The following is a 25,999-nucleotide window of genomic DNA, read 5'->3' on the forward strand; positions in this document are numbered from 1 at the left end:
AGGTCTGTGAATTTAGTTTTGCTACATTTCTGCATCAGATTTTTTTAACCCTCTCAAAAGTTCATCAGCCTTTTAGTGTGCATTCGTCTAAACTTTGTATGCAAGTTGGCCTAGTATGTACATTTTGGGATACAATTTTGCTTAATATAATGCACTTTACTATGTCATATTACTAATATGTGGATTCTTATGCACACATTCCCCTGATATGCATATTTTTGTACACATGTTTTGGTTGGAGAACTGCATCACAAAATGTAGAGAAGTGTAAATTCAGGATCGCAGATAGTTTTGGAAAGCCAAATTTCTCCCTTATCCCTGCTCATGAGTAGAAATGCCTAGCCCACAGCACACCTTCTCCTGGCAGTGTAGCACCTAATGGTGTGCTATGTTTGTGTCTGTAGGGCATTTTTCATCAAACTTTGCCAGTTGTGGGACTGTGATCTACCCTTTCATTATCACCATCTTGTTGCCATTGGAAGGTACCTATTATTCAGTCAGACTTAGGGGAGAAGCTGAGAAATTGAAACAGTGAGTACGTATATGACTGTGAATGTGAGATGACTGAGTCCACTGCATGCTTTTTAGTATGTCTTAAGATCACACAGTATTTATTTTCTTTCTTCATTCATTCTTTTATATTGCCCTGTGACTACCAGATGAAGGCCATCAAGATATAGAAATGATGACGGTGATGATGATGATGATTGTAGGGACATTTTTCATGGCTGGTGCCCATTTGCACTGAAATTTGTCACTTTAGTTTTCTGCTGTATTTTAAATTGTTACATGGTACTGAAATGATTACTTGTTTGTACAGTTGTCTGGAGCTGGAGTAAAGCTTTCTAGAATTTTCTAGAATGTTTAAACATCATTTTGCTTTTAATCAGTTAATTGATCAGTGACCAGCTTTAAATAAAAAGATGTCTCAATGAAGCTGAGGATTTTAGCATCCCAGACGAAGCTAACAATCTCTTCTGTTGACTGATTTACAAAGATAAATAACTGCAAATGCCTTTGGTGCTATTTTTAAATCTAGCTATATAAATCAAGAGACAACCAGCAGCTCCACTGAAATCCATGGAAATGTCAGGAAAACAAACGCAGATGTCAGTTTGCAGTGAAGCAGTCAGGATGAGAAAGGACAGGTAGATCTGCGAGCTGTTGGGTGATAGCGGATTTTTTCTTCTTTCTCTCTTTTGTCTCTCTGTGTGGGAAGGGGGTATTTTGTTTAGAAATGAGGCATGGCACTAGCCAGGGAACTCGATGCAACCTCTGCAAGCTTTCCTCACAGCCCCAGATCAAGATTCACTGAGAAGCTTTTGAAACAGAAGACTCAGCTGTTGCATGTTGACAGGTGAGACAGCAGAGGAAGAATAATTGCCGTACAATCCTCTGCCTGCCAGTCTTGTCCATCTGTACTCCACTCTTCCGACACAGATGGCAAGGTGGTGTTCTCTTTCACAGCTCTAAAATATTCAGTCATGCTCTCTGCGCCTGTGAGGTCTGTGTGTCACCTTTGTTTCCTCTCTCACCTGATTCTTCTACAGAATGGAGAAACGGGAAGAATGCGAAAGTGACTCAGTCACTGGAAATAATGTTCGGTGGATGGGGAAATGATGTAATGGAGCTTACAGTGCCACACCACTGTTCACCTTGTGTGCTGCAACTAAGCAATGCCATTCCAACACTCTCATGTATTTGCACAGTGCTTGGCACTTGGAACACCTTGACACTGACATATTTCAAGTATGGTTGTCACCCAGTATCAGAAAATGGAGTGAATTACACACATCCATCTTGTTCTGAAATCACCCTTTAGATAAGAGTCACCAACTCATAGGGCCCCCAGAGCCCTAAAACCTCTTCTTTCCTTCAGAGAGATCTTAGTGAGTCTAGTATAGGGGGGCTGAGACTCAGCCTCATTGAGTACTTTCTTGTGTTTCTGGCCTGATCTCATTCTCGCTTACTCATCCCTCAAGAGCTGCTCTTGTAAGGAGTTCACTTTCCCAGCTCACCCCTGGGTCATTGTAACCCAGAAAGAGTTCCCTGGCAGTTCCTGTTGATGCAATGCTTTACTTTCCCAATCCGTGCTGCTTCTGCAGTTGTTCTCCCCCAGCCCAGCTCCTCTCTTTCACTTGAGCAGGCCGAGGAGGGAAGAGAATCCCACACAGCTCTGCAGATACCAGCTCTAGCCGTGTCAAGCCTCTGACATGTCCTTGTTGCAATCCATTAAAATGATGATGATGATGTGGTGTGCATGGTTGTACCCCCTCTGTCCTCCCAGAAATGCTGTGAAGTAGGCTAGGCAAAGAGAAAGCTACTGGAGCAAAGCCCTTCCCTGAGCTCCATGGCTGAATGAGCTTTTAAGTTTCAAACTCCCTATTCCTAGCGTGACACTTTACTTGAACCACTGGCGGTGGGCAGGTCAGTGTTCTCTGTTTACAGGGGCCCATTGCACCCACCCACCTCTGTCAGTGTGGGCTGTGCCGCTCAGGTCATGTGGGGAGGTGCACCTTTCTGCAAGGTGTTCCCAAGAGCATCTGCTTTACTGCTCCACGGAAGTGCAGGAGAGCTATTTGCTTATGCCATACATGAAGCATCATCCATCAGCTGCTTCAGATGTCAGGCAGGTGAGAAATGCTTTGAAGCCAATCATTAAAATAAAAGACACCAAAAAGGAGTGCATGACTGGTACAGAGGGAAACACATGCTGCCAACTACTGACCACATACACATCCATCCTGGGTTCTCGCTTCTTGGTCAAGTTAGTTTGCGGTGGGATGTCAGGACCTGCTTGCTATTTCACTAGACAGACATGGTTTTCCTCTTTCCTTCTCCTAATGCTGCTTAAACAGCCTGACAAGGAGGTGGGGCTGGGCCTGCCTGAGCTGTTTACAGTAAGTATGCCTGGAGGTAAGGTTCACAGACAACATCTTGAGTTTAAAAAAAACTCCTCCTGATTATATGAGGAGGTTTCAGGGGTGAACAAAGGGGAAATGTGTATTCTCCCCACCCACCCTCAAACCTTCCCCCACCCATGTAAGTCCCCAAGGGTTTGTTTCAGGCTGGCTGGAGACCTAACCAGGTATGTTCCTGCGAGGGGCTGGGGGTGTGCTTCAGGGCTCCCACTTGTCACAGTCCAATTCTAAAAGGCTGAACAAATCCATAACATGCTTCTTCTTTGTTCTCCAGCAGTGACATTACCTTGTAACCAATCTTCAATTGTTTGGACATGCTCTTTTTGTGGACAGGCATCAAATAGCTGTCAAGTACTACAATTCTATGATTCCGTGAATTTGTCTAATTTGTCTACATTCAAACATATTGCTGGTCAAAGACTTTCATTGGCTGGCTGTTGTCCATTCATAAAGGTGTACGTCATCTCTTGGTTTTAGGATGAAAGGAAGTTAGGCATGGGTTATTAAGGCTTATTTTTATGGTTCTTAGCAACTGTTAGGCTTGCCGTATGTATTGACTGCCAGTGGATGAATATGAACCATGAAAATAGGTTTACCAAAGTTACTAGTCCATCCATATACACAGACCTCTGCTATTTATTTGCGGCCAAAAGAAGAGCCAAGTTGTGTTAAACTTTAGTACCTGGTTGCCTGGAGATGTTGTATACAATGCTGGTACGTAAATGTTTAAAAGCCTGACCTATGGGGATATATATTTTATAAGACTGGATTATTATTATATTGCCAGTGAAAAATCCAATGAGCATCTTTTAATCATTGTTATTGCATAGAGATGTAACATACAAACTTGCTTTCCTGTGCACTTTCACTCCTGCATGTGTGTCTTCAAAATCAGTGGAACTTGTGTACGGATAAGAAGGCACAGGGTTAGATCACTGTCACAACTACAGCCAATTCATAGCCAAAGCTGCAGATAGTGTCAAATGTTGTCAACATGTCAGATCAATAGATCTCATCATTGCAGACTGCCCTGAAGACTGCCCTGTGCTGTGAAATATTGATTACCTAGCAAGTCCAAATCAAATGGCAAAAATGATCTATAATAAATTATCAAAGCTAGTTAATCCAACACCTCAATCTCCTTATTATGCAGGCTGTTTTGTTGAATGATTCATGCTCTCATTTGCTAGGACAAAAAATTGCTCCCTAGTGAGACACTGGACAGAAATACCTTAGCTACAGTATTTGTGGGCAGAATAGTAAAAACAAGCTACAACAAACAGACGCATTCACTGCACTGTTGGGGCGTAGGATGTGCCTGGGAAAAGAGGAGCTGGGGAGAGCAGGGGGCAATCCCAGTGGTTCATTGTGCCTCCTCCATGAGAGGGGGGCAACATGAGAATGGGCCTCATCCACAGTGGCTCCTCATTCAATCAATGGTTAAAAAACATGAAATAATATATCAACTTTTTTGTCACAACCAATCTCCATAATAAAATATCACAGATGTCCTGTAAGGTTAATGACCCACCCCCGGATGTGTATTAGGATGCTTGCAGGTAAAAATGGACATTTCCTTGGATTTGGCAACTGTCTGTGATGTAGAGAAGCTCAGGGCATAAGGTGGTTGCGCTGGGGTACTCCCATTTATCACCATACAAGCTATTTTTACTGAACCACAAACCACTCTAGAATAGAGATGGTGACAATGTTTTTCCAAACCAGGCTCAGAAATGAACCGTGGCAGGGTCCCTAAAACCCCTACCCCCCAAAAAAAGAGGGGAGTGTTTTCACTTTTCCTGAACATCTGATCCCATTCAGATCGAAATCTGAGTGCAGGATAAATCCCCAGCTTCCCTTCTGCCCATCTTCCTTTACTACAAGCAACAATGCCATGGTCAGATGCTTTCCCGTTCCAGCAACATTTTTGTAGTCCCCTCATCAGAGGAGTGTTGTTAATTGTTTTACCTGTAAAGTTGACTTTCAGTAGGTAGTCTTTGTAGAGCTTCTTGCCATCCAAATGCTTCATGGCATCACAGAGTTTGGTTGTGTTTGGACACATGGTCCGTTGCATTTTATGCAGGGCGTGCGCCATTGCATATACCGCGTTCACCACAAACATGATCTTAGACTCTTGTTCGTAGTTGGAACTGTTGATAGATAAATGTTTGTCACACATTTTTCTGTGGGGTTTCCTGTTCTGGAGGCTGCACTGAAATTTCTGCTCCCAAAAGTCTTTGAACCAGGGGTTGCGATGGTTAGTGTAAGGGGTGAGGCTTTGGAAGTATCGATCGAATTCTTTAACCGGATGAGAAGCAAGCTCGAGAGTTATTGCGCCATAGGCAACATGCTCATTGCCCTTCACAACGCTTTCCTGTGCTCCCCACCCATCACTGGCAACCCATGTGAAGGAAACGTTGAACCGGTTGGCTGCAGCAATCAGCTCCCGGGAGTCATCACTGCGCATGAAGAGGACGACCACCTTGGCATTGGGTTTCTGGAGCAGCTCCCTGATAACGCTGTCATAGGACTTCCGAATATTGGAGCGACCAACCTTCTCAGAGGTGGCAATGCATATATTTCGGAGGCGTGCCTCTTGCTCAAATGCTTCAATGCCTGTTTCACCATAGTCTCCTTCAGAAGCGACTGTTGACACGTAAGTCCAGTTAAAGAACCGTAGGATCTCAGCCATTGCTTTGGCTTGGTAGAAGTCAGGTGGCACCGTCCGTGCAAAGTAGTCATAGCGAGACTTGTCACTCAGCTTGGCACTGGTCGAGGCGTAGCTTATCTGAGGAATCTGGAAAAGCCTGAGCAAGTTTGCAACCTAGGAAGAAGAACATATATATTAGCTCATATGACCCCATTGCAACCATGAGCAGGGGGCAGATCCAGAGCATTTGCTTAAAGCACATTCAACATACACTTAAAGTATATGACTTCCTCCCTAAATCCTGGGAACTGTAGTTTTCTCCTCACAAAGCTGTGATTTCTGGCACTCTTAACAAACTACAGTGCCAAGGTTTAGTTTGGGGAAGTCACACACTTTGAATATTGAATGTGCTTTAAAGATATGGAGTGGATCTGCCCCACATGGCAGATGATGACAGTTTTACACAGATTGGTTCCAGATGTATTAGAGGGAATATGTGATGAACATTTCTCCTTGCTGGGTTTGGGGGTCACCCCCCCAGGAAATATCTATTTTTAAATGGTATTTGCTACCTGTTTTCCAAAACAATATATCTTAGTATTCTGCCAGCACATTCTGATGCAGATGTTGGCCAGGCTTGAATGTGCAAAGCAGCTCCATGGAAGTTTATTGTGTTTGAGGGTACCTGAAAGGTTACTTTCTAGAGTTTTATCTGTGCTGGCTTTTTCCTGCAGGCAAATCAGCTACTCGAACTTACTATCATCAAGTGAGCAACATTCATGTTAAAATGCTTTTTGACATTTTATCCAAGAAGCTGTAAAGAGGTAGTCTGAGAAGTCACCGAGTTATTTACTCAGGCCCCAGTCAATAGATATTAAAATTATACAGTGCATTCATGGAAATTTGAGAGCTAAATCTGTTAATTGCATCACTAGGATATTCTAAGAAGATTTTATTGCATTCGCTTAAAACAGATTCTCTAACCACATTGGTGCCTGCAGAGAAAAAAATTAAGAAAAAATAACCCTGAAAAATGAAACTGTGCCTGTTCAGAGTTATTGCCTGCCAGCCATCTTGGATATTAAACTGTAAAAATCTAGCTAAATATTCATTATCTGCTATTATAGCACCCCAGGAAGGCAGTGCCCTAAAGCCTCTTATGACTTGATTAGCAAAGCAGAACAGTCAGAGCGGAGGCACTTTCCTTCCAAAGGAGGCCCCTGATTCACACCTTTTTAATGCCAACTTTACAGCATTGCCATTCCATCTGTGGAGGAACATGGATGGTATGCCACCCCCCACCCCCACCCCGTGCCCTCCTGCCACAGACATAGCCGTGTATTTTGCAAAGGCTGTGCTCTCAGACAACCTGCAGGCCTAAAGGTCCTGCCCACAGGGGAGGGAATCTGCAGTAACGATGGATGATTCACTGCTCTGGCCTTGGCTTCTCTGGCACTGGACAATTTTCTCAGATGCCTAGGGAACCCTGTTCATCATGCTGTCCTCTGTATGTAGCGCTCATGTTCAGAGCATGGACCCCAGCAGCCACACACCACAGTGGCTTCCTGGAGGGAATCTGCTAAGAACATCTGCACAGGCACAGGCTCTCCCATGTGATTGGGACCCCAGTTGTGCAGGGACTCCTTACGATACAGAGATCTGAGCTGCTGTTCACTTGGATATGCTTTCTTCTGCTACGGAGGCTGGGCCCGAAACAATGGCATCAAGTTAAAAGAAAAGAGATTCTGACTAAACGCCAGGGAGAGTCAGAGCTGTTCAACAGTGGAACAATCTCCCTTGGGAGGTGGTGGACTCTCCTTCCTTGGAGGTTTTTAAGCAGAGGTTGGGTGGCCATCTGTTGTGTTGTGTATGATCTAGTTGAGATTCCTGCATTGCAGGGGGTTGGACTAGATGACCCTCAAGATCTCTTCCAACTCTACAATTCTATGATTCTATGGAAGTGTAGATGTTGAAAGAGCAGGCCCAGCAAAGCACATGACATCAGGGAGAAATGGGAGAGAGGGGTTCTACCTGGACCAGCTCAATCTGAACATTTGTCTGCTGTTTGTTCTCTCCCCCAGGTATTTGGTGAGTAAAGTCAAACATCTTGCTTGAGGCTTGGTTCTCTGGCATAAGCTGAAGAATGAAAAGAAAGGGCTCTCAGCCTGTGGCTCTCAGGTGGTGGATCACAGCCTGGGCAGAACCTGGAGGAGATGCCTGAGGATCCCTGGAGGTCATGTCCACCTCCCTGCCATGCAGGAATCTCAAGTAAAGCATCCCTGACAGATGGCCATCCAACTTCTGCTTAAAGACCTCCAAGGAAGGAGCGTCCACCATCTCCCGAGGGAGACCTTTTCACTGTCTAACAGCTCTTCACAATACTTCTGAACTGCTCTCCATCCAAGGGCTATCACAGCCGGGTTTGGCGGTTCAGGTAACATACTGTGGCCAATAGCTATATCTGTACTGTCAAACAGCTCTTACCATTAGAATGTTTTTTTCTGTTGGTGTACCAGGTGCCTTCACCATTGTTCTCTAATCTGGTGCTCTCTGGATGGTTTGGATTACAACTCCCGGCATCCTTGAACACTGGTAATGTCAGCTAGGCCTCCTGGGAGGTTCAAACCTCTTGAGAGCACCAAGTTGGGAAAGTGTACTTCAGACTATGTCTGGCTGTTTCTTGATACCCTATATGCTGGTTTCATTTGGAGCCAGGCTCAGATTATGGAGCTGGGGGGGGGGGGCTGGCTGGCTGTGTCCCCTCTCAAAAATGTGCCTGGATCCACACACCCCAGCCCCCCCTATTATGCCCCTGTGGTGTCCAGCTTTTATGGAGCTGTTGAGTTTACAGAACTGAGAAGCGATACTGTTTATATGACCAATTAGACCTCAGAATTCCTAAACATTAGGAAGAACTTCCTGACAGTAAGAGCTGTTTGACAGTGGAATTTGCTGCCAGGGAGTGTGGTGGAGTCTCCTTCTTTGGAGGTCTTTAAGCAGAGGCTTGACAACCATATGTCAGGAGTGCTCTGATCGTGTTTCCTGCTTGGCAGGGGGTTGGACTCGATGGCCCTTGTGGTCTCTTCCAACTCTATGATTCTATGATTCTATGAGAATACTGGAATACCTTCTAAGGTGGTGGAGATGCCTACATGGTTGGATAGTTGGCAGATACTGAAAAGTGTGAACTATATTAATCAAATCCTATTTAGAAATTGTTAGTAAACCAGACTGGGGGAATCCAAATTGCATCCAAAATGAAGTGACATGAAAAATCTGGAAGGAAAGCACAGCTAATTAAATGGAATTACATTAGAAGAGCTCAGAAATGAGGGGTGCATGAGAAGAATGATATTCTTCCTTCTCTAGCAAAGCTAAATTCACACAGTGCTATTCCCCCACTGGTCTTTCTAGGCAAACTCTTGCTGCCATCTCTCTTTCAAACTCACATGATTTTAATTGGCTCCAGATTATGCTCTTTAGATTTTTTAAATTTTTTTACTATTGACTGTGTGTGTCAAGATGCTCATTGCTTATTTACCATTTTTGGGGGTGGGAGAGATGATGAGGGAAGCAAGAATCTGGCAGGAGAAAGGAAGGATCAGACTGACAGCTGTCCAGACAGAATTTGCAGGACATTGTAAATATTGCTGCAAATTACAACAAAGGCAGAAACAAACGGAGGTGCTCTTTGTTGGAATAGCTCAGCTCAGCACACATTATCACTCTGCTTTCACAATGTTTATCATGAAACATGCAGTGAGGGTGAGCTATGAGCCTCAAGACACATCCTGTGGAGCCTTCCTGCTGAATTTCATAAGGATATTCAAGAGAAGGTGGCTTCAAACCTACTTCACCCAATGCCCATATTTAAGCAATATGATGCCCCTGATTCCCTTTGTTCTCTTTGACAGGCAGTTTTGGAACAATGATGGTGATGGATCATCCCACTCCAGGGATTAATGAAAGCAAGCCACCCCCCACCCCCACCCGCAACAGAAGACAAAGTGAGAGAGCGAATGGCTTAATGGGAGAGCTTCTGTTCTGCACGCAGAAAGACCCTGCTCTTAAAGGATCTTAACAATACAGGGAGGAAGGCTTTCTCTGCCTGAGACCTTGGAGAGCAGCTGCACTGAGGAAAACCCTGGGCTATTAGATAGACCACTGACCTAGCTCAGGGCAAGTCAATTTCATACGTTCCATTTGCGGCAGAGAAGCAAGGAGTTCTTCAGATGTGCATACATTTAAAACTTCCAATGTGTGGAAGTGTGAGGTTTTGATGTGAGGGTACATCCCTGGGAGACCCCTCTGTGGAAGCCTCAGAAGAGGATCAGAGCCAGGGGAGAGGAGGTGGACTTGGAAGACAGGTCAGGGGCTGAAGGGGAGCACAATGGTGGGGTGCTGACAGGTGAGAGAGAGAGGAAGAAGAGGCAGCTGGGAAGGAGGGGGGGGTGAGGCTGTAACAGAGTCGGAGGAGCCTGCCACTCCTGCTGTATTGAGCTCCCCTCCCTGCTTATCTCCAGCAGCTTTTGCAGAACAAAGAGCACAGGGAGCACAGCCCCCCCCCCCCCCGCAATGGAGTTTAAGATTGCTGCAAAAAGAGCCAGATGGGAAGGAGACAGGCGGAAGCGGGAGACTCCGATGGTCAGCTCTGGCAACTGCTTTACCAGGGCCAGTCTTGCCCATAGGATTCTCAGTTTGAATTCCGGTTCCTTGAATAAAGAATCACCTTTACTGCTCATCTCTGAGTCTCAGTGCTGACCTGCAGCTGAACCAGCCCTGACATCCCCTATGTTAGGCATAGGGAACCTTTTTGGCTTTGTGCACCCAGTTTGACTGCCCACCTGTCAGTTGCCTGACATCACAGGTGCTTTGAAGTCCCGAACTTGGGACTTCAAAGCACCACAGGAAGCCCAGACATCAGGTGCTGAAGGGAATTGCCCAATCCAGGAGATTTCAGCTCTAATGCCCATCAACTCTGTCACCCATTGGCCCATTGATTTCTAATTTAGGAGTGTATATTTAAGACTCTTAAACTCTCTTTGGGCATTCAGTGCTCCCCCACGCGTGGGGGTGGCCCCACTCATGCTGCCATTCTAGGCTTTGCCACCCTCCATATTCTGGAAGGTCAATGCTCACAGCAGGAACATGCAGGATGGCCAGGGTTCAAAATTATGTGCAGCGGCTTCCTGAGTACAACAGGCTCCCTTCTGTAGACGTTCCCCCTTCAATGCTTGGGCAATGGTGGGTCTGGGCATTGGGATCCTGTAGAGCAGCTGGGCTGGGCAGCAAGGCCATGCTCACCCTCAGGCAATTCTAAACATGTGAGGGAACTGAAAGCCCAAATAGATCTAAAAGGTTCAACAGATATTTACACGTGGAAGGACTATGCCACTAGAGCAGAGATGTATTGTAGCATAGTGACTAAAAGGGACACATCAGTGGTGGTGCCTGCATGTGCAACTTCCACTGAGGTGCATCTGGCCCCAACTCTCCGTATTTTTAGGTGACTGGTTAGGACACACCTTTTATGGTTACTGGAGGAGACAGACCTGATTAGAGAAAGGAATTCATTCCTGCTGCTCCTATTAGTAATTGTGATTTAGGGATTTGTTGCATTGTTGTTGTTGCTTTTAAATGGATTTTATGTATTCTTTTAATTTTATTGGACCACTGTACTGTAGTAAAATGTGGCTTATGCAAAGAATAGCATATAAATAATCTAAATCAGGGGTGGGGATCTGGATCTGGCTAAAAGTCCAGATCCTTATCTCTCCCACCCCAACAGGCCAATTTGACAGGTGGGCACCTGATGTCACAGTGCTGTCAGGTGACCCCCTTCATCCGTACAGTTTGAAAATAAACCGTGTAGGCTTAAGCTTACAATGCACAACGCCTGTTGCCCTGAAATCAGCTTGTGGTTGGAACTTCAAAATGCTACACATAAGTCTCTACAGGTTCAGATGATCAGTGGAGCCTGCAAACCCATTTTTGGACCCAAAGAGATATTTACTCACCAGGAAATCACAGGTGCAGATTTTTCTCTGCCCACCTTATATGTGTGTGATGTAGAGTCACGCCTCCATGTAACCCATGTAGATGCTATGTTACATGCATCATGGGAGGCAGGGTGTCTGCTCACCTCTCCTCTGTCCAAGGAAGGTCCCTGCCTATTCAGTGTGTGCTCTACAGAGCAATGTGCATGCACAGATCAACCCTGTCTCCCTGACTTGTTGTGACCATGGTTTTATGCTGAAAGGTCACAGAATGGCAACCTTACTGAACATAGAGTGCATATAGAGTTCCCCAGATGGGCAGGGTGGTATTACTACTACTACTATGTGCATTGTCCAGTTGAGTTCTTTGTCACCTTGTCCCCAGTTTGAGTTTCAAGTGCTTGAGCAAACTTTCAGATCCACAGCTGTTATTTCTTTCCCAGAAAAGAATCTTTTCAACTGGACCCTAATCCTGCATTCTAGCACTGAGGCCGTTTGCTATTGATCTCAGGAGGAAGGTCTGCTTGAGTCAGAAGCTTGTAAACACATATAGCTGGTACAAAATGCATTACTTGTTACACCTTTATAATTTCAAGTCATGAAGGAGAGCCTGCGCATTTGGAACTGGACAATGTACTACAGTGCTCTGAGCCTTCTGTTAGCCGTGGAAACTAGATGAGATGACCCCAAAGGTCTACATTCCTTAATGCCATTTCTTTGATTCTAAGGTGGGCACTATTAGTCCCACAAGTGATTTATGCCAGTTTCACTAGAAGAAGAAACCAGTATATGTGTAAGTTTCATTATTCCATACTGCAAGGTCCTGCCCCCTAGACTGAGTCCAAAACTCACAATTCTTTGAGAACAAAAGTCTGCTTACAGCTCCAGAGCACCCAGACGTTCTTGGAGAGGAGCAACTTATTCTCCCCAAGCCTCCCTTTGTCTGGAAACAGAGTCCACCTTGAAGATCTAGCTGAAGTGGGCCCTTCTTTGAGAGTCTTCTCAAATAGCCTATGTAGGGTGGGGTGAGGGGAAATGGAGCATAGTGCACCCTTATTCTTCCTTGTCAGGCACTACCTCCATGGCTCGCTGCCACTCTGCTTTGCTGGTGGCCCTCTCCACCAGCAGAATTGTCCCATTTCAAGACATCTCTGGGACAGCAGTGTTCCTCTTTCCCTTCCAGCCTTGGCTCTGTTTACATCTAGCTGATTATGCGGGAAGGGCCTGCAGGTACAGTGTATCTGCAGGTACAGGTACAGAACTGGAGACAACTGTGTTGGTTTAAGACTCAATGAATGAGGGCAAATTTAAACACGAAAGAGCTGCTTTCCACAGTAACTGGGAACCAGGCAAGCATCGTCTCAGTTCAAGGACACGTTCCAGCCAGGCAAAAGAGCTCAAAGAGCCAAGCGAGTGAGGGGTGTCTCTTGGAGAGAGGACCAAATAGAGAGGCCAGGAGGACGACATTTGGTCTCCAGGCCAGAGGTGACCCCCCCCCCAATATTTGAAGTGACCCCATACTGAATCAGATCATTAGCCCATCCTTACCCCAGTATTGCCAACGCTAATTGGCAGTGGCTCACCATGTTCTCAAGTGCAGGATTTTTTAAATCAAGAGTCTGCCTGAGAGCCTGGAGATGCCAGGGGTTGAACTTAGGACTCTGCGCATGTCAAGCATGTGCTCCACTACTGAGTTAGGGTAAACACAACATCTCACATTGATCCAAGTTTGACTAGAGAAGACATTTCCAAATTGAACTCAGTATTCTTATGTCAAAGTCATCCATAGCAGAATTGAACTCAGCTTGGTCCACCACATGCAGTGTGAAGGCAATTCCTGGGCTTTTGGAAGGAGAATGCCCTCTCTTCACTAGTCCTAATTCTGGCATCAAGCTAGAGAAGGAAAGGAGATGACCTCCTGCTCCTGCCAGTGAACATCATGCTTCAGGGTTATCCTCTGTGGTCAAATGATGATCACCAATCTTCATCAGCAAGTCTTTCAAACTCCCTTTCACTCTGTGGTTTCTCTGCCCTTTTATACCCAAAGCCACACACCACCCATCCTTTGCAGCCCTGGTTATGCAGCCGTCCTTTTCTGCCTGCTGAGTGTAATTCAGGTGGCTCTGCCTGACAGGAGCTGCTACACTTTCCAGCTCCTTTTGGGAGGAACCTCAGCTGGGTAGCATGACCCACATGTCTGGTTCTTCCCTGACATGTACGAGTACGTAAGCTTCCCCGGCTTACGAGTGTTTTCCCATTGGATTCTGTAGAGTAGGTAAAAGGACATTGAGATGGAAAACTTGTTCTTAAGAGTTAAGATATCTCACCTGTATGGAGACGCTGCTGTAAGAACCTCCAATGACTCCTGCAATGAGTAGTGGGATGTTTTCTTGAATCGCGTACGACCCATCAGGACACATATATTCGGCTTCATCCACTTTAGTCAAAGAAGCCCTGACAAACTCCAGGGACTGTTCTAATGCATACGTGTCCCGGGAGCAAGTGTCCAAAATGTGAACTCCAAGCTTAATTCCTGGGAGCAAGGAGCTGTCTCTGTTGATCTCATCAATCGCAAACAACATTGCCTCCAAACGCTGGATACCTCGGTCTTCATTGATTCTCCCACATTCTTCTGCTCCACTGCCCTTTTCCTTAATAGGGAACAGACCACCCAAAACCAGGTCTCCTTCAATCTTAATTTCTTTCCTCATAAAGTTGTGGTCACCTAGAGAAAGGAAGCCTCCTTTGGAAAATAAAGCCAGCGCAAGCACATGGAGCTTTGCAAACATCTTTGTTGGTCCTGTTCTGACAGCTCTAAGAAGCATCTGTAGGAGTGCTAGTGACCTTCATTCCTTCCAGCGCATTGTGTGGCAATCTGAAATGCCATCCCATGGGCGAGGGAGGCGCAAGCCGGCCAGATCTTCCATCAAGTCTCTAGAGAGATGAAAAATGGTTAGAAAAGCCTAAAGTAAGAAACATGATGGCTTTCCCCCACTGAACACATACTGAGCTGGTCTTTAAGGTTTCAGAGGACTCTGAAAACATTTTCTGTGGTGTAGGAGTAACCATGCACCCAAACCTTTCATCTCACAGCTCCTGAACATGTGGCACGAGGGCTTTGCAGAGATAGCCAAGTTCACATAACTCTTCCCACTCAAAAAAAGCACATGGGGGCAGGCAGTGATGTGATGAGTGTAGGCGACGATTGTGCACACAGTGATACATGTGAAGCTCTTGCATTTTATGAAATGGGCCTCTGTCCTTATGTCACAATGCAGTGAGAGTGATCTGTTAGCACAAAGAAGATTCAGCTGTGGAAAAGAAGAGCTCAGGAAAAAGAAAAGGCCCCTGCACCCAAATACTGGGCAGTACAAATGTGATGCACATGGACCAATATAAACTGACTAACCATTGACCAGAGTTGCCAGCTCTGACAGTGTCAACGACATGTTGGTGTGCTGTCAATCAAGACACCTGCTTTACCCTTCCTGGCTACATAACTAAGTAAGTGGCTTTCCGGTTCACTGTTCTGCCTGGGCACATAAACATGAGTGTAGGCAAGGGAAGAGCAGGTTCATTGTCCTTGTCACAAACCCTACTCCTGTTCCTCTTCAGAATCCCCCTAGTTTGCCCAAAGATACTCTTCAGCCATGCACCTCCAAGGAAAACCCCCACATAGATACCATATATTGCTGAAATTAGGGGTGGCTAACCTTTTTGGGGCCTAGAACCACATTTGCCCAATCCTCAGGGTGTGGCCGGGCACTTTGATCAACATGCCAGTGGTAGGCAGCCTGTACAGATGGTAGGGAGAGCCAGGTACACCTGCTGTTGACCTCAGAGGGCTAAGCCAGCTTATGCTGCCATGCCAAGAATGCCCCGTGCCTCCCAGCTGACCAGGGACTTCTGCCCTGCACCTCAGACAAGCTCTGTATGGGCCTGGTGGTCTCTCTCTCTCTCTCTCTCTCTCTCTCTCTCTCTCTCTCTCTCTCTCTCTCCCACACCCTGATCTGCACAGATCAGCTGAGGAAGGAGGGTTATCTGAGAACTAGGGAGCAGTTGACTTGCATCACATCCGGTCAGATGTGTGAGAGAGCACTTTCATCTGCTTTAATTGCGCAACCTCGAATTTCCCGGCATGTGCATATATTTTCCCCTGCAAAATACTGACTGTCCAGAGTTGCTTTGGCTGACTGCTGTGGGAAACAGGATGTGCAACTCAAAAACGATATTGTGGACCTAGAAATAATATGGGAAAAGGGGGCAGAGAGAAGACTCGCTCTTTTTTTCCTCATAATACTTGAACCCAGGGTCAGGCAGTGAAGATGAATGCCTGATTAAGAACAGACAAAAGGAAGCACTTCTGCACATAGTGCCCAGTTGAACGACAGCATTTGCTCCTGGGAGATTTAGTGGTGGCCAGCGACTTAGATGGCTTTAAAATGGGACTGGACAAATTCATGGAGGGTAAAAGTGGTTATTAGTCATGATGGCTATTTAGTGCCTCTAATATCTGAGACAGGACACCTCTGAATAGGAGGGAATTGGCGGGAGAGGGCTATTGTGCTCATGCCCTGGTGGAAAGTCATTTTGAGTTTCACTTTTCTGGAAAAAGCATCATCATCATTGGCATTTGGTTGGTCTCTATGGAAACAGAATGCTGGACTAGACAGGGCTTTTGTCTGCTCCAGTAGGACTCTTACATTTCTGTGTTGAGATTGAGCCTGGGTCACAAGCAGGAGGACTATTCTCACATTTTTGTTCTCTTGGGTTCCCCCGGATCCAGCTTCTCATTCTGTCCACTCTGGTGGGGCTGATACCAGCTCCCCGCTAGATGCATAGCACCCCTGTCTGGTAGATTGTGACCCTGATCATGCCAGAAGCAAGCTTAAGCACTTACACACACCATATATTCTGGGTGAGGTATGTATATTGGGGGGAACACTGGTTGTTGTTTTTTGTCCTTGATCCTGTTTCATTAAATTGCAAGATTGGTGTGTTAGCCCTCAAAGTAAATCAAGTATGGTAATATTTATATAGGGCACTTTAATAATGCATGACTGTACTTACCTTTTTCCTTAAAGCAGAATTTATAATGATGGCACTTGCAGGCCTATGTATAATTTAGAAACACTTAGCATTATTTAAAAGAGAGTGCTAAGAAATTTAAAGGAGAGAAAATTAAAATTTAACACCAAAAGAAGGAGAAACAAGGTTGTTTGTTGCTGTAGTTTTCTTCTCTTTCTTCACCTTCCCACCCATGTGATTGTGAGGCAAAGGAGGGGGATCTGCCGGCTTTAAATTGGTAGGAACTCCTGTAAAATGATCAAGACGCTTTTTCTATTGACAAACAGCCTCAACTGTAGCTCATCTAAGAAGTCCAGAGTTTTGCCTTCATGGATGAAAAGTGATATCTGTGCTGCAAAAAAGTGTCTTCACTGTTCACCACTGGCAATCTGCTTTTGTTATTTCATGTGCACAAGCTCCAAGGTTAGCAAAGAGGATGTCTCCAAAGGATAAGAGATACCAACAAAACACATATCCCTGGTGTTTGGATATGAATTTCAAGGACTCATCTCAACAAAGGGAAGAGTATTGAGAGCCCTGGATATTTCATAATTAAATTCCAACTGGAGAAGAATTCACATTTAAGCGCCCTTCACCTGCGGAGCACCCACTCCCCTTCTCCCCCAACTGGATTGGAGAGTGAGGTTTAGAAGAAAGATTCTTAGTCTCTCAGAGCAGATTTAGCAACATGGAGATTGCTCCAAGCAAATTAAAACCTGGTTAGATTTGCATCTACCCTCAACCACCTTTCAGCAAATGTTCCGTACAAAAATACCTGGACTAGAATAAATCACAGACAGTTAGCTTTGCAAATAAGTGAAGATTTTTCTCACAGAGGTTTCAGAAGTTACAGCAAAAAAAATCAAGACTGCATGGTTCCTTCTTGTTCCAGGAAGCAGAGTAGAGCAGTTCAATAAATGTAAGGTTTCAGCTGCCCTTGGGGAAACTACATGTCCCAAGGGCTACCAGGATATTGCATCTTTGTGGTATACTGACATATACCATAAAGTCCTGCCTCGTTCCTTCACCCAGTGACTAGTTGGGTGGGAGGGATTTGGGGGCTTATTATTTTATTTTATTTAACAAAACTTATACACTACTTAACTGTATTAACATGTCTAATGGGGTTACAGTGGAGACAAAGGACAGCCCAAGTTCAGAAATGAGGCAAGCTATTTCCCAATTTTGGGGGCAGATAACTTGGCTTACATTCTAGACAAATCTGGTGCAAACCAAGAGTTGTGCAATGACTGCAGGTTAAGAACTCTCTGTTTGCAGCCTGATGCTGTTCTGCTCTGTTGATGTTTTCTTTAAAAAGTCATATATAGTCTTGTTTAATTCTGCTGCTGAAATCAGTGGGAATGAAAAGGACTTAAATTTTGATGGATCACAATCTAGTATTTAAATAGTAAAGGTAAAGGGACCCCTGACCATTAGGTCCAGTCGTGACCGACTCTGGGGTTGCGGCGCTCATCTCGTCTTATTGGCCGAGGGAGCTGGCATACAGCTTCCAGGTCATGTGGCCAGCATGACTAAGCTGCTTCTGGCGAACTTCAATTCTGGTATTTCAATAAAGGGGCACCATTCGCTAAAAGGAACAGGAAGTGTGAAACTGGGAAGGTTTCCTTTAAGTTTAGTTTGTTTAGACAAAAATCCACTGAGTTCAGTGAAAGTTATTTTGTAGAAAATGTGCCTCAGAGACAGGAATGTACATATACAGGGAATGAGGAGTTAAATCTAAATTTTGTACAAAGGTAATAAAATTCTAGTTGGAATTAATCATGCAAATCGTAAATCTGAATATATTCATTTTGCCATACAAATTAAAACTAGTTTTTGTCATTAAAATTATTCTTCCCATATCCTCACAACCACCACTGCAGAATGCTAGCATTTGAAACTAGGCATGGATGTCTGCAACATTTCAACAGCTGCTTTCCTTGCATTGCTTCTGGGATCGCCTGATCAGGGCTAGAAATTGTCTTAGCTGTGGTTCTGAAGCCATTTCTGTCCATTTGCAGTGTGACTTGCTCTCCCAGGATCTAATTATTAGTGATTTGACAGACTCTGAAGTATAAAAGGCTCAAGTCAAATCACACCAGTGCAGCAGAAGGAGCTGACAAGCTCGATTCAAGATTCCCAGGTCATTTGTGAGAAGACTCAGAGAAAAGGCCTCCCCGTTATACAGAATAAGGTGGAGGACGAATGGTGGAAAGTGGGAGGTTTGTCGTGTTTTTGATGCAGTGAATGAATTGGCAAAGGGAGGGGAGTTGGCTTAGCATAGCCTGATGAGCAACTTTACTCTCTGCAGATTTTTTATTTTTATTTTTTTAAAAGACTAGTGGTCGAGTATTCAAAAATAGGATATTCCTTCTGTATTTCGACATGCTGCCCCTTAGCTGACTTGTTCATACCCATAGCTCTTATGTGAAAGCGCATGAAAGGAAAAATGCAATTCCAGCGTCAAGTTTGGTGAAGGTCCTGATTCGCAAACCCAGTTTAAATAATAATAATAATAATAAATTTTATTTATATCCCGCCCTCCCCAGCCGAAGCCGGGCTCAGGGCGGCTAACAACAATCAAATAATCAAACAGTCAAATAATCACACATTCTAAAAATATTTCATTATAAAAATTAATTAAAATCAAATTGATGGCAACCAATTAAGCAAAATTCTGTGCAGGTTGCCAGAGGAGGGAGTCAGGCTGTGCCCTGGCCAAAGGCCTGGTGGAACAACTCTGTCTTGCAGGCCCTGCGGAAAGATGTCAAGTCCTGCAGGGCCCTAGTCTCTTGTGACAGAGCGTTCCACCAGATCGGAGCCACAGCAGAAAAAGCCCTGGCTCTAGTTGAGGCCAGCCTAACCTCTCTGAGGCCTGGGACCTTCGGGATGTTTTTATTTGCAGACCATAGGTTCCTCTGTGGGACATACCAGGAGAGGCGGTCCCGTAGGTACGAGGGTCCTAGGCCGTATAGGGCTTTAAAGGTTTAAACCAGCACCTTAAACCTGATCCTGTACTCCACCGGGAGCCAGTGCAGCTGGTATAGTACCGGATGAATATGATCTTGCAGCGAAGACCCCATAAGGAGTCTCGCCGCGGCATTTTGCACCCGCTGGAGTTTCTGGGTCAGTCTCAAGGGCAGCCCCATGTAGCGCGAGTTACAATAATCCAATCTGGAGGTGACCGTCGTGTGGATCACAGTGGCTAGGTCAGGGCGAGAGAGATAAGGGGCCAACTGCTTAGCTTGGCGGAGATGAAAAAATGCCGCTTTTGTTATAGCTGTAATCTGTGCCTCCATAGAGAGGGTGGTATCGAAGATTACACCCAAACTCTTAACGGACGATGCTGGCACTAACTGCACCCCCGCAAGAGATGGGAGTTGCCCCCTCGATCCCATATCGTCCCGCCCCAGCCAGAGGACCTCTGTCTTCGAAGGATTTAACTTCAACCGGCTCCCACGTAACCATCCAGCCACAGCTTCCAGACATCTGGTCAGTGTGTCTGGGGCCGAGTCAGGATGGCCATCCATCAACAGATAGAGTTGGGTGTCATCAGTTTCTGGTGGCATTTCCCCCAAAGGCCCACCCATGGCCTGGCATTGTCTTCCAAGACAGATGAATGCCAACACCAGGTTCCTGCACATTAAATGTTAGTGTATCCAAACAGAGCAAATCATGTTATTTATCATCAGGGTTTTTTATTTTAAAAAATGGGTTCACAGCCTTTCAAAACAAGTCATCCATCAGATGGCAATATTGCTTGACTGCAGTTTTTCATACAGTTGATTGCTCCCCCATGAAAAATAAAACAAAAGCTAGCATCTTCAGGAAGGCCAGGAAAAAAGCATAGAGAGTTTCTCAAAAGATCCTTTCAGTGGCCTATTGTGGTACATTTTCTGGAGACCAGATTTTAAATGTATGCAAAAGAGTTCATTTCACTTATCTGTTTCCTTTCACTTTAAAAGTTTAATCTGTTTCATTTTCCATTTATTTGAATTGTATTCATTTCTTTTTGCCCATTGATTTCAATGGGTGTATTCTGCTGCCTGGAACTTCTGTGTCTTCCAGGACTTCCGACCTGTGAAAGACTCCAATTCTAATGGGCTTTAAAAACCAAAACCAAAAACATTTTTATAAGCTTTCCTATACTTCTAGTGGGGGATTTGGTTATTTTTCTTACATAATATCAAACTATACCCACTTAAAGTAGATCATATGGAGCTCATGAATGCATTTTGTATTTTTAAAAAAGCCTAAATAAAGTAGGGATGGGACGTGGGTGGCGCTGTGGTCTAAACCACAGAGCCTAGGGCTTGCTGATCAGAAGGTCGGCGGTTCGAATCCCCGCAACGGGGTGAGCTCCCGTTGCTCAGTCCCTGCTCCTGCCAACCTAGCAGTTCGAAAGCATGTCAAAGTGAAAGTAAATAAATAGGTACCGCTCCGGTGGGAAGGTAAACGGTGTTTCCGTGTGGTGCTCTGGTTCGCCAGAAGCGGCTTAGTCATGCTGGCTACATAACCCAGAAGCTGTACGCCAGCTCCCTCGGCCAATAAAGTGAGATGAGTGCCGCAACCCCAGAGTCGGTGACGACTGGACCTAACGGTCAGGGTTCCCTTTACTTTTAAATAAAATAGACAGAGCACTGGTTTGCACATCGCTTCCAAATTTCTATCATTACACCATCCCCTCTGTTTCTAATGTCTGGGCACTGAAGGCTACACATAGCCCCAAAGTACTGAGCATGCCCAGTAGCCATGGAATGCTGACTGACGGCTGGGGCAGGTGCAGAAAAACAAGGGAAGCAGGGGAAGGGAACAGAGCAAATGGGATCCTGAAGGGGAGGCACGTCCCACTGTAACAACTGAATGGCTCATTCCGCTCGCTACTTAGATTTCTGTTCATTTCTTCCGTTTTCCTGCATTTTTAAGACCAAAGCAACCCCCAACACTTTTATATGAAAAATATTAAGCAGTTTAATTTAACTTTTTAGTGTCTTAATTTTGTTCATTCTGTGTCCCCTGTTTCAGGAACATCTGCAGTGTTACCCCCTGCAGCCCTGCTCCCTGTGAAATTTGCTCGCTCCATGGCCAAGAAACATTGCATATTCATAGCTCCTTTAAAAGAGCAATATTGGAATCTGCCAGGTTTCCTTACAGCTCTGCCAAGGCAGTTTCATCTCCCAGGATTCCGTAGGGAGGCCAAATTACATTTTGCCCCTGGGAAAGGCAGAGTGCCTTTCTCCCCACTCTCTTGCAGCAAAATGATTGCTTCTCTGACCATCCTTGGTTGCAAGGCTGCAGAGGCAGATGGGCTATTTAGACATTGCAGAAAAAACATCCTCCCAGAGACACATGAGCATCATCATGAATTTTCCCCAATACAATCCTAAGGAGCCGACAGGAACAGTGTGGTGAAAATGAACAGGGATGGTCAGGTACACAGTAGCTGCATGAGATGTACTGCTGGTGGGACAAAAGTATGACTTTTGTGTTGTGGCAGGGATGTAGACTAGATGACCCTTGAGTAGATTCCATTCACGCCCTAATTCCTCCCCCCTTCAAACAAAATATACAGGCTTTGAGCCAGACCGCTATGGGTGCAGCATCTGAGAATGGCCCAACACAGCATGGCTTCCCCTTGTCCCCCCCCCCACAAGGTGATCGTGCAAGCACTGTGTCAGACCATTACTGGAACAGGGCTCATGTGTGCACCTCCATATCTCAATGGGACTTACTCCCAGGGACGCAACTGCGACTTTAAGCAGAGCAGAGTGTAAAGTTTTGTCAGCTGATTGCAAATCTTGTCTATAGAGCTTTAGACAATTAACTTCAGCAGACTCTCTTAAAGCTAACCCATACACATGCACACTGCAGAGCCGCAACTGTTCCATCGCATGAATGTTACCTCTAGGCCACGGGAGTCAGTGGTGCATGAAATCACAATTAACGGAGCAAGTGTTTTGCAAGTGAGCAGAAGCTGCTGCAAATTGCCCTGCTCGATTAACTTGGGGTTTTTTTGGCAACAGCTCTGTTGAGCAACAGCCTGATGATTGCTGGACTGTGGCATGCGTTAAAAAATCATTAATAAAGCATAATTGATTGCGAATCGTGCTTGCTTGCTTGTATGTTTTAATTGTTAATGTCACAGAAGTTGGCTGGCAACAAAAGCTGCCCTTGGCTATAAATCATTAGAATGTTTTCTGTGACAGAGACAACAGCATCTGATAAAGGCAGCTTCTCAGTTTGTCACAGCAGCCCTGTCTCCCCACCTCAACATGGTCCAGGTCAAATTCTGCGTGGTGCATTTTTCTTTAAGCTTGGCAGTAGGCTGAAGGGAAATTTCTTAAATCAATCACAGACATCTACTCACTGAATTTACAATCACCATCATGTTTTCAAAATACAAGTGGAAATAATAACCAGTCAGGTCAATGTTCTCCCGGAGTCGACACAACAACTATTTAAAAAATAAATCCCACTTCCCTTGGTTCCCAGGAATGCTCCCACTTCATGCATGCTGAAGTAATTGGTCTTTAAAACTCGAAGGCACTTGACTCATTTTCAGGCAACCTAGGGTTACAGCTCTCATGATCATTGGTCCATCAGTGGGTAGATTAGAGGAAAAGAGATTGGAGATAGTGCTTCTTGAGCACTAAAGAGAGAATAATCAACCTAGGGAGAATTGAGGGAAGATAGAGCAGATAAAACATGGCAGATGCAGGTTCCTAAGTGCATCATAGTGATGCAAATTCTGCTTTTTAAAGCCATGCATATAATTTTCTTTAGTTTTTTACTTGGAAGTTTTTTAAAAAAAGTTCACCATTTGTATTATCATTGCTCAAAAGAAAGTGTCTATCTAGTTCAGCATTCCATTTCCAAAATTAGCCAGTCAGACCCTTCTAGGAAGTCCACTTCCGCCTTAAGGAGGAGGTGGTGGTGTGGGCTCTCACGACTGCTCCACGTGCACGGGGGCTGGGGTGGCCAGCCCTGCACGACTGGGGGATTCCTGGCTGCATCACTGGCCAGGCCGACCAATCTGGTTGGTCTGGGGGTGTGGCCTGCCCCATAAAGGCAGGACGCAGCCGGGAGATCTCTCTCTTTTGGGCTTCCAGCTGCTCTGGTTTTCCCACCCTCCCTCCCTTTAAGGTTTTCATCTCTTTTGACCTTGCTTTGGACTCCGGTTGGTCACTGTTCTCTGGAGAAGAGAAGAGGGGAGGTAGCACCATCACCTGCCCCGTTAAAGGATTCCGGGGGTGTGTGGCCCTGTCCAAAGCCTGGGGAGGTTAGGATCTAAGGCACGACACCTATTGGTGACCCCTGGGGGAGCTCCTAGTTGATGTGCATCAGCAGGACTCTCCCTACTGGTGGCTAACGCTTCCCAGACTCCCTGCAGACGAACTGGAGTCCGATATAGCCAGTTAGATCCAATGCCTAATATGGCTCATCATCTGTAACCAATAAAGTTGTGACCTTTTTTTAGCCCATTAACCTTAAATATTTGAGTCATGTGTCTTTATTCAACCGGGGTGGTGGTGGTTGGGACCTTGCCACACAAACCCCCTAGCAGGGCACAAAGGCAACTGTTTGCTCCCCAGCAGCTGGTATTCAGAGGCTTGCTGCCCCTGAATGTGGAGGATTTATTTAGATTACCAACCACAGATTCACAAGTGCCCAACTGAAAACTCTTGGAGCTCTATACGTTCTCTATTTAATTATAAACTCAAATTGAGAATGCTTGAAATATTCACAGACTATTCAGATCAGCTGTTTGTCAGGAAAACCAAGGTATGATTGGGAAAGTAAAACTAAATAACCATTTCCTCTGCAGAGTGCGACCTTTTCTTCCATACCCATAGGAACTGGCAGGAGAGGCACTTCAAAGTGAAAAAGGCGATGTTCCTATTCTCTGAAGGCAGCCAATTACTTGAAAAGTTCCTGCCTTCTTAAGTCTCTGTTACTGTTTCACAGTTTCTTCAGGACCAATTTAATTAAACCAATTGTAAATAAATTTGCACGTAATCAAACCTTAATATACACACTATTTTGAGGGTAATATAACTATGCAAATCTACTCAGAAGGAAGCCCAATTGAGTTCAGGTAAGTGTGTATGGGATTTCAGCTTTCAAAATTTAATGAACTATAGCTATCACTCATTTTCAGGTAATTTAGTTTAATTCCGTGTAACAGTAGCACACCAACTAAAAATGGTTTCAAAACCAAAGTAAGGCTGTCGCTAAGCCCAAGCAAGTGAATTTTTCCTCTCCAATTCAAGTTAACAAAAGCCTTTGTTAACAAATCTGCGATTAAACTATGTAGCTACAAAAAAAGAAGAAGGTTTTGTTGATGTTTGCATATTTGGCTTCTAAAATTATACACAAGGATCCAGTATTTTAACTTTCAGTGAATTCATCAGCAAATCGGTTCTCCTAGTTTAGTTGCATATTTGAGTAAAAAAATCAACCCAGTTCTGGTGCAGACATAAAGCATCCTCATGAACACGCAAACCCTCTAAGTCTAGTTGAGACTTGGGGCAGACACACCAGCCTCACTCTCAACATCCTTGCACCCATTGTGCTCCCCCCTCAGTGCCTAACCTTCCCTGTGCTGTGTGTGTTGTGTAGTACCCTCCTCTGGAGGCCCTGATAAAGCAAGGAGACTACTTGAGTTCAAGAGAACATGAGTAGAAACCCCCCACAGACATTCCCTGTGTATCACAGGTCAGGCCCTGGAGGGGGGCACCATAGGTGCAACAATGTTGGGGCAGTCCTTTGTGTGCCCCTGTCCTTGTGCACACTTTGAGTGTTTGTGTGCTCAGAGGAGTGCCTGAACATGCCTACAGAATTAAGTTGATTTCAAGCACACCTTCACATAGTTAAGGGGCAACAGGACCATCCATGTGGCACTTTCTCCAAGGTAGCACAGGTTTCTTTCCCCACATTAGGGATGAACATCTGCAGAGGGGAAACCTGTGCATATAGAGCTCTATGGATGTGGATTTTCCCCCAGCAGATGCTTCCACCGCATGCATGGAGGTCAGTCTTTCAAGGAAAAATGGTTTGCTTAATTTGTATTACACAAGAATTGTGGCTTGGGCTGATACAGGTTTCCCTTGGGGTTTTATTCAAACTGCAAAACAGAAGAGAGGAGAAGTGGCCAACAAACCATATTTTTACTATAATACACAAATGTGGAAACTTAAATATATTAACAAGTACAAAAAGGAAAAGTTATTATTCTGTAATATTCCTCCTTGCTCCCTTCCAAATGACCATTAGTTGTCACTGTTTGACTCTTGTGGAATATAAAATTGTTTTCTGAGCTTGGGATCCCACTCAGTCTGAACAATGTTCTGATGTATGCCTTAGAC

The 25,999-nt window shown here is 45.0% G+C and overlaps 1 protein-coding gene across 2 annotated transcripts in view; it reads right to left on the reverse strand.

Annotated features, from left to right (window-relative positions):
- Positions 1 to 25,999, reverse strand: part of GRM3 (glutamate metabotropic receptor 3) — a 138,434-nt gene that overhangs the window by 18,352 nt on the left and 94,083 nt on the right. For both annotated transcript variants that reach the window (XM_081927664.1, XM_081927663.1), the window contains exons 2-3: positions 13,895 to 14,501; positions 4,890 to 5,745 (exon numbers count right to left, since the gene is read on the reverse strand). In XM_081927664.1, coding sequence (XP_081783790.1) covers positions 4,890 to 5,745; positions 13,895 to 14,392 — 1,354 coding nt within the window. In that variant the 5' untranslated portion in view covers positions 14,393 to 14,501. The remainder of the gene's footprint in view (positions 1 to 4,889; positions 5,746 to 13,894; positions 14,502 to 25,999) is intronic.

Source organism: Podarcis melisellensis (genome assembly GCF_964234715.1).
Source record: "Podarcis melisellensis genome assembly, chromosome: 10".
Taxonomy (NCBI): Eukaryota; Metazoa; Chordata; class Lepidosauria; order Squamata; family Lacertidae; genus Podarcis; species Podarcis melisellensis.